The sequence below is a fragment of the Cyphomyrmex costatus genome, unplaced genomic scaffold (assembly GCF_001594065.2).
Source record: "Cyphomyrmex costatus isolate MS0001 unplaced genomic scaffold, Ccosl1.0 scaffold13, whole genome shotgun sequence".
Classification (NCBI taxonomy): Eukaryota; Metazoa; Arthropoda; class Insecta; order Hymenoptera; family Formicidae; genus Cyphomyrmex; species Cyphomyrmex costatus.
In genome coordinates this window covers 486,084-495,593 of record NW_017275282.1, presented here as the reverse complement: position 1 = coordinate 495,593, position 9,510 = coordinate 486,084, and the positions used below count along the sequence as shown (strand labels likewise).

Sequence of the window (9,510 nt, the reverse complement as noted above, 5' to 3'; positions counted from 1 at the left end):
AACTGTAAATTTCGTTACCGTTACCCAAAAAATGTAACTCGTTACCGTTACAGTTACCAAAAAAAGAAAGTAACGCAGTTACCAGTAAAGTTACCAAAAAAGTAACTTGTAACTGTAACTTCGTTACAAGTAACGAGTTACTTCCATTCCCTGATATATATATATATATAACGATGGTTTTTGTTATATTACACACACATATATGTAGTATATATATTACGAATTACAGTTTCTGTTAAGTTGAAATTCTTATTCTCTATTCCTTTGATTGTACATAAATCTAATAAACCAAAATAAAAAAATCAAGCATATACCTCCGTTAACGACCTTTTTACGGCCAGTTCTAGGATGCGGCCACTGCGTGCCTTTTGTGTAGTGACTGCAACACAGTATTTGGTGAAATATACTCGCTTTTCTCAATTAACCTTTTCGTATTATAACATACAAATTTCACATTGATTACTTTACGTAATAAACATTTCCATCTAACGTCGTTCTCTCTTCCCATCCAGGCGGTAACTCATCCTCGCTATCAGTCTCATTCAAAACAGTCATAATTGAGGACCACTTATATCAAAGAGAAGCCTCAGAGCGGCCATGCCCGGTGATGCCCGGGAATTTATCTGTTCCGCTGTTACTTTATTTTGAAGCGCCTCTATGTCCAGAAAACGTGGACATTGAACTATGTAGCTAATGTCCACGATCGTGTCGGTAATGTCCACAATTTTTTGGTTCGATTCTTCCCTATGTCCATGATTTTTTGGTTCGATTCTTCCCTATGTCCATGATTTTTTGGTTTGAATCTTCCCTATGTCCATGATTATCAATCCGTTAGGCAACAAAGCAGACAACTAATCGATGTGTCTGAGACCAAGTCGGAATCAGGTCTTTTTGGCTGAACCTTTGCACCAGTTCATCATTTTACCTTTTCTATTCTTCCAAAGAAAAAAGGAAAAAATATGAACTGGTGCACACAAAACATGAATTTTATAATAATTGCAAAGCGGCATTCTCTGCTGAACACAACCATTAGGCCGATATTTTATCGATCGAAAAGGCTTTTCAATGGCTGCAGAACAGAGTGCAATTCTCAGATCATCTATTCTTGAAAAGAAACGTATATATGTATATAAGAAATCAGAAAAATACTAATACAAAATTTATTAATGAGTTATCAAAAATAAAATTTTGAATTTTGTATATCTTCTAATAGAGAAATGAAAATTGCTGACTTTTAAGAAACTTGAAATCAAATATTCAAACAAATTAATTTCACGAATTTTGTCTTATAGGTAATACGTGTCTGTATAAAAATGGAATTAGGAAATTGTTTTCTTTATGTTAACTTAGCCCGTTCTTACTAAATATATAGTTATTAGTAATTAGTACAAACGAGTTACAGAGGCCCTCCACCACCCCCGCCGATTTTATCGGCGGTCCTCTTTTCTTTATAAACTAGAACAATACAAGCGCGCGCTATCAGCATTTGACATTATTAAAAAAAATATATACATAAGTAGTCAAAATGAGTAATCACTTATATTAAAAATAAATGATCATAGTGAGTAGCGTGTAACGTGTAAAATTATATATTAAAAAATAATTTTCTTTTATCTTCTCTATATCAAGAAAATAACAATTTGAAAATACTATCATTTCCACATCACCTTGCGGTAGATAGTATGATGCGTTTTTTTTATAGTGGTTTCCCCATTAGGCCTAATCCACTTCTCATATATTACCTTTTTATATTATTTTTTTCAGAGGATGTTATTAAAGATTTTAAGATGTTTTTTAATACGTTTTTCAATAAACATAAGATGTGTTAAACATTTTTGAGATATTATACCATTATATCATTTTTTCATTATACCTTTCATAGAGTGAAAATAAGGATAAGGAATAATAAATAATAAACAATATATGCACAAAAATAAAATAATCAAATAAATTAATAAATAATTATTTTTTAAAATAAATAAATATATATTTTTATTAAAAAGTTAAAACATTTAAAATTATTTATTTAATAACAAAGAAATAATAAAAATTAAGAATTTACTTATTCATAAATAAATTATAAATTAAAATTAATACAATGTTGCTTATGTAATATTATTTAAAGTATTTATGTAATACAAGTTTAAAAATACTTTTAACTTATAAGAACATTTTTCTTTAATTATTTTACTAATTTAAAAACTATTATAACCTTGACATTGTAATATTAGGATTTTTTAATATCATAAAAATTTACAATAAAAAAAGGTAAATACTGTACTTTTTAAAAGTAAATACTATAAGTAATATGTAAAGGCTCAAAATGATTTAAAATTAAGTAATAATAAATAATGCCTATATGAATCGACACAGTGTGACACAATTTATTGGAATTGTATAAATCATAATTAAATAATATGTAAAGGCTCAAAACGATATAAAACTTTAATATTATTAAGTACCTTTATGTTATTATTTTTTATTTAAAAAATAAAAGGAATTATTTATATATTTCTTTATATACATAATTTTTAATTTGTTTATTATCACGTTGACTACCTAGATAAACTTTTAATGCTTCCCAAGAATGTACTCTTGAAAAAGCAACATAAATCATTTAGCAAAAACGAGCTAAAGAGGCCCTCCACCACCCCCGCCGATTTTATCGGCGGTCCTCTTTTCTTTATAAATTATACTTATACTCGTAAAAAACGGACCATCGTAACAACAGCCTGTTTTTGCGGATAATTGTTGTTTTATATTTATATTTTTTATTTTCTTTATTTTTCTTTATTTGTTATATACTCGTACATCTTGAATACAATATTTAATGCTATCTTTGGATATAATACTTTATTCAATTTAATACATTAATAATTATAATATTTGTACAATAACTATGTGAATATTACAATGACAGTGACAATATATAAGAATAATAATATTTACAATCATAATATATACAATATAAATGCTGTCAAAATACATGAAAAATTATATTAAGAGAGAACATAATTAAAAAATTACATTATTATATATAATAAAATAGGATTACACGAAAACGTCGAAAATACGTACAAGAACACATAATTTTATCAAATGTATAGTTTCTAGATACATACAAATAAAATTTATTATATATCGTTATATACCCTAACAGTCTAATTAACGTATGATATAATTTATTAGTATATTTGTACAAATTACAAAAATTAATTTGATAACATTTTTATCTAAACATAGTTTACATAAATTTTACATTACGCATCCAATACTATAAACATTTATTTACAATAAAATTAAATCACAATTACAACATTAACGTGTTACACAAGTAATATCTGTATAATATTTTACATTGTTAAATTAAATTTCGATAAAGATTTGCTGAAAATACAATAAAAAATGTAAAACTATTAATTTATAATATATTATCTTCATATTTGCTAATTGGAACAGAATGCTGATAACTGAATAAAATTTAAAGTTTTATTCAATTTTAGTTCCTTCTTTCCAATTATCAAGTATTGTATGATATCTATGAATGGTTTCGTTTCACATATGGTGCGAATGATGTACCATTTCATCTTTAGTATTCGGTAAATGACAAGGATAAAATTATACATCTTGCGCATCGTGTGTGAAACGGAATAAGGACTTATATTTTCTCTTTACCTATATAATATATTAATTAGACTTTGCCTATCCGTATTTTTATTTCGTGCCTATTCGCCTATAAATAAGCGGGATGACCTAAACGCGATACTAAACGAATAAGAAAATTTTAGAAATGTAAGAACTCGCAATTTAGTTTGCGAGTTCTTATGTTTCGACAATTTGGCCCTCCCGAAAGTGATTGCCCTCCCAAATATCAAGAGACATGGTAGTGTATCGACTCAAAGACCATTTAACTTACATTTTATATTTACCTTCGTACCTTTGATTGGTGTTACATACCAACGAACCTACCTTGTAGATCCTCTTCGTCTTCTTTCTTCTGGCCAAATTAAACTAACCTTTTGATGATCTTGGCCAATAATTTCTGGTTTCGTATACCAGAAATCAACATAAAAAGGAGAAACTCCTTTTTGCCTGCCGATTATCACCGGCAATAAGAGTAAAATTATTACGCTTTTGTTCGATGCGCGAAACACGGACGCGTCGCGAAGGGCCATCATATTAATGAAATTAATTGTACTACACGAAAATAAACTGTCAATGAGATACTACAACATTTCCAATTAATATACGATTAAATTTTGTATGTACTCTTTATTCGCGTTTCTGCGTAATTAAATACCTATCTATTTATTAAAATATATTTATCCGATTAAAACTAAATGTAAATTAAAAAAATCTTTATATTGAGACACTGATCTGATTCAAAAAAGCTCTATCGCGAATATTATGAAATTTAGATTTGTTTTTTAAGTAAACTTTATAAAATAAAAATAAAATCTTGATTTAAAAATAAATTCAAAAAATTATTTAATCATAACTACTATTTGATAATCTAAAGCCCATTTACATCGATTCGACCGATTCGTTACTGAATTTCATTTCGAAAGCATTCGGAGACGAGAAATTCAGAAAAATGACGTAAGATTCGATAGGGATAATAAATTTCCCTCAATAATATCAATTTAAATTATACCTTTTTATAGTAATTATAATTTATTAGAATTATTTTTTATTTATTTATAATAATTATTTCGAAATAAAAAGTATTTCAAGTGACACAAATTTGTGATCACAATTTTAAAACAGTTATTAAAATTCTTATTTCATTTCGTGATAAAACGTAAATTGAATCTCACGTCATATTACTACTTTAACTGATAAAATCCAGTTACCAATTACTACGTATGGATAAGTTATAACAGTTTAGGCTAAAGTTAGAGCAGTGAGAGAGATAAATAAAATTAGAAATCATAAAACGTCTTATATCAAAAAGCAAAATGAATTGTTTGTAATGTATCGCTCAATATTAAAACGTTTGTTATTATTTTATAAAACATACAATCATGATATATCAAGCGATAAATATAAAATTACTTAAAAAACAATACCTTCTTATACGCACTGTTTTTTTGCACTAACTTTTGTAAAACTTAATCTTAGATAGGTAATTGTTTGAATGGGATAGATGGGAAAAATAATGAAACAACATGTAACACTCGGATCTTCAATCTTCATGGTATGAGATAATCCAAATGTCACAATTTTTGTTTTAATGTAGGTAATATCTTTAACCATTTTTCTATATTTTTTTCATTTTACTAGATTATTGCATTTTGTATTTAATATACAAAATGTATAAATATTTGATTCTCTTTATTTCTTAATCTATGATTTAACCCTTCGTGTACCGACGGGGGTCGTTTGCGTCCTGACGTTTGTTGAAGCACTTAAAATGCTTTAAAAAATCTGAAAAAATTCATGGAGGTTCTTTCAACCTTCAACTTGAAGTCCCGACTATAATATTTAGGAAAAAAGTTATTTTTTAATATAATTTGTTATTAAAAAATGGAGGTACTATAAGGTTATATAATTTTGCTTGGGTCGAAAACGACCCCCGTCGGTACACGAAGGGTTAATATGTATTCACCCCCCTGTTTTTATTTATATTTTATTGATATACATTTTCTGTGATTCTATTATGCTATTTTATATTATTCTTTATATTTTCTTTGTATATTCTAAGATTTTGTTAATTTTTTTCTATTTAGTCATGTAAGAATACCATGAGTCAATTTAAGTAACAGCTGTGAATGAAAAAATCAATATACTTTAATCTTCTATAGTTTTGTTTAATCTATTCATAGCTTTAAATAATTGTAATTGTGTATTTTCAACTTATAAACATGAATATTCAATCGATTTTTATGTACTCGATTTTAATATGAACCAAAAAATATTAATAAACGATCAATATAAATAATCTTCTATTATGTCCTCATGATATTCTTAAAATTTTTGAAAAATTTCGTCTTTATGCATTTGAAATGTATGTGCAACCGAACGTATTTTCGTATGCACATAAATTTATACGCACAATATATTCAGCAATAAAGAGGGAGGATCCAAGATTAAGTTTATTCTAATCTGTTAAAACTTATCCATTTTAGGGCAACGGATGTATGGAATGTTACGTTCTTGTCTATTAAATTTATATATTACTATTATTAAATTGATGTATACATGTATCTAAGTATACCTCTCTCTTTCTCTTTCTATATATAATATATTATTATAATAAAATAACCACACATCCATACCCCAATAATAACGTTAATTAATCACTCACCGACCCGATGCGCAACAGCGGAGTTACATCTGCAATGTCGCTACGATGATTCTGTAACAAAAAAAATACATAATCCAAATTAAAACACAATTCTAAATTTTATGAAAAGACCACTTAGAAACATTTTTATAAAATTTCAAATTTTAAAGCAATATTTACCGCAAGGTTGCTCCACCGGTGCCCGATGCCTCTCCCGGTCCTCCTCCTCCTCTCAGATTTGGGTTGACATCCTCTCGCACTGGTCACTCGCGTAAAACACTCGCGAATAGTATACTACAATAGCGCGCGTTTTCCGGGTTTACAAAACCCACGATAGGATTTCCATTTCGGTCGGTGGAATCAACACCACACGTCGACGAGTACTGCGAAACACACGGTTGTTGCCGAACAAGGGTTAAGCCCCACACGATAGAAGACGTAATCGATCGTATCGAGTCCATCACCTCTGATTTAAGGAAAATCACGTTTAAAATTGACTCAGCCATACGCCCTAACTATCATTTCATCGTGGACACAAAAGGTGCTGTACCTCGTGCGATAACACGAGGCTAGTAGACGTGACGAGCGCCTCTTGATTTATTAACAAGAGAAAAGTTGGTACCGATTGCCGATTCTAACAATTTAGACAGTATCGGAAATAGGATCCAACCCCTCGGCACGAGCAGATCATAAGATCAACAGCTAGGTTCTGACCAAGTCAGATTAAAGCGATTAAAAACTGGTAGATAAATTAGAGAAATGAGCGTCCTGACAGAGTTATACAACTTCAGCCTTTTTGGGCGACCCAGAGATGAACCCGAGAGACAATCGATCGCTTCTACCGCTAAGGGCCGAACCGTTTGCCGACAGACGGAGCGTGTCCTCTATCAGCCGAAACCGCGCGAACACAGCACCCTGTGCGAAGTGCGTGACATGTACGCGGCCGACATCACCTCGTGCCCGGGCACTCGGCGTGAGAGTTGCAATGACCACCAATGGTGGCCACACATGCAGCAACGTCTCGAAGAGAGTTCCGTTTCCTGTCGAAACATTGTAGATGTGATTCCATCGACAGTCGAAATAGATCTCCATCGAATGGGTATTGTGAAAAGTCCAATTACTTCGATAATAACTTCAACGGCACTCCCGAAACAAACGCGACGAACCGGCTGCGGTTCGTATATTTTCAATTAAATCGGCGACGAGGGTACGTTGGCTTCCCCGTCGTTGGATTTTTACACGAGAAGAGAACGATTTTACTCGAGTATCTAAAAATTTATCTAGATACGCGTATCATTCAGATAGATCCGAAAATTTTGAGGTACTTTAGGAAAATCGTTTTACTTCCTCGTGTACATCCTCGGGGTACTGAGCCCTCTCACCACGTCAAGGTCGTACCCGTGAGAGGGAAGATATTATATGAAATTCTGAAAAATGTATTATACATTTATTATCTATATTACTATCAATAATTATCGGTTAACTTTTAAAAATAAATATTAAATACACATCAATTTGTCACGAAATAAATTAAGAGCAGATAAGAGGGTTGATATCTATTAGATATCATAATAAGGGTTCATGAAGTGGGCTAGAAATTAATAAAAATGAGAAATATTCTTTTCATTACCGACAAATAGTTCCATAGTTACGCTCAAGTTTTTATACGGATAATATTACAAAAGATGCACGAAAACGAAAAATTTTAAAAATTATTAATTATGATATATACGAACTATGTTAATTAGAAATCGTATAAATTCCGCACGTTATTTGCATGGAAATATTAATTGTTTTTTATAACTATAATGAGTTATCGTTCGAAGTACTCTACAATCGAGAGTTATACTCAAGGTAGAGAAAAATTTTACGTTAAAAAAAATGTTTCTCTTCCTTGAGTAAAATAATCAAGTAATAAAAATAATTATTCGGATTACTTGATTAATCAGGTAATTAAAAAATTTTCATTCCGATTACTTGATTAATCAGGTAATTAAAAAATCTTTATTTCGATTATTTGATTAATCAAATAATAAAAATGTTTTTTCCGATTACTTGATTAATCAGGTGATTAAAAAATTTTTATTCAAATTACTTGATTAATCATGTAATTTGTAATTATTAATTTAATATTAATCTTTTGTCGATCCCTGATTGTGAATCATCAGAAAGATTGAGAGAGAGAGAGAGAGAGAGAGAGAGAGAGAGAGTTATAAAAATTGAAATATAATGGAATGTTACAAGCACTTCACGTAAATGATTATGCAAAAAAGTCACACTAGTGAAAACCACTTTTTATCTGTTTCGTCTTGTGTCAGCATAACAGTTAATACGAATTATTTAAAATTATAAAATAATTGTAAAATATGTTCTTCGGTGTATAATTACAGTATCATATTAAACGGTTCGTGCTGTTAAAATTAAACTACTAGAAATTATCTCATTAATTCTACGATAAAATACTAATTGGATTTCACTCTGTTTCAAATATTTTAAAGTCAAATTATTAAATTTGGTCCTATTTAAAAAATAAAATAAAATAGAGTAATTGAAGGGCTAAGAGCCAGTGATGTAATAAAGAACGTTTAATTCTTTAAATTTAATTCTTTAAAGAATTAAACGTTCTTTATTACTTTTTATTTTTAAAGAATTAAGTTATTTAAAATAGATGTTTTTAGTAAAAAAAAAGATTAAAAGATTAATCTTTATTACTTTAAATAAATTTTTAAAACTTATTTTATGTTTTATATTTTAAATACGTCGTACCAGTCAGCAGTCGTTAGTCTTTAAAATAATTTTATTTAAAATATATATTTCAAACATATATACATATATATACGTATATGTATTTAATATGCATTTAAATTATGTAAAAAACAAAATGAAGCAGTGTTATTTTAACATTTCTTATTTTAAAAAACTTTTTCTAACTTATTTCTTATTTAATACTATTTAAGTAAGTTTTTGAAATGTAAATTACAACGTTTAGTATTATCTGTAAGAGTGTTCATCATAAAAATACGTTTCAGAAAGAAATATTAAGTAGAGCGGTACAGCTATATCTACTTACACCGAGCAGCGGTAATGGAATGACTGTTCGCCGCTCTGTTTATCGGTGAGCCGTCAGCCGGGTGAGCGAAGGCTGTCCGCCCTTCCACTTCAAAACAATTCCCAAGGTTGCTTTCACTAACGCGTCTAAGGGTGCGATCTACTTCACGCTGCAA

At 29.3% G+C, this 9,510-nt stretch overlaps 1 protein-coding gene across 3 annotated transcripts in view; it reads right to left on the bottom strand.

Annotated features, from left to right (window-relative positions):
- Wwox (WW domain-containing oxidoreductase) overlaps positions 1-599 on the bottom strand; it is a 3,705-nt gene extending 3,106 nt beyond the window's left edge. For 2 of the 3 annotated variants that reach the window (XM_018550802.1, XM_018550803.1), the window contains exons 1-2: positions 464-599; positions 315-379 (exon numbers count right to left, since the gene is read on the bottom strand). In XM_018550802.1, coding sequence (XP_018406304.1) covers positions 315-379; positions 464-555 — 157 coding nt within the window. In that variant the 5' untranslated portion in view covers positions 556-599. The remainder of the gene's footprint in view (positions 1-314; positions 380-463) is intronic. The other variant, XM_018550804.1, reaches the window with a different exon arrangement.
- Between the last annotated feature and the right edge of the window lie 8,911 nt (positions 600-9,510).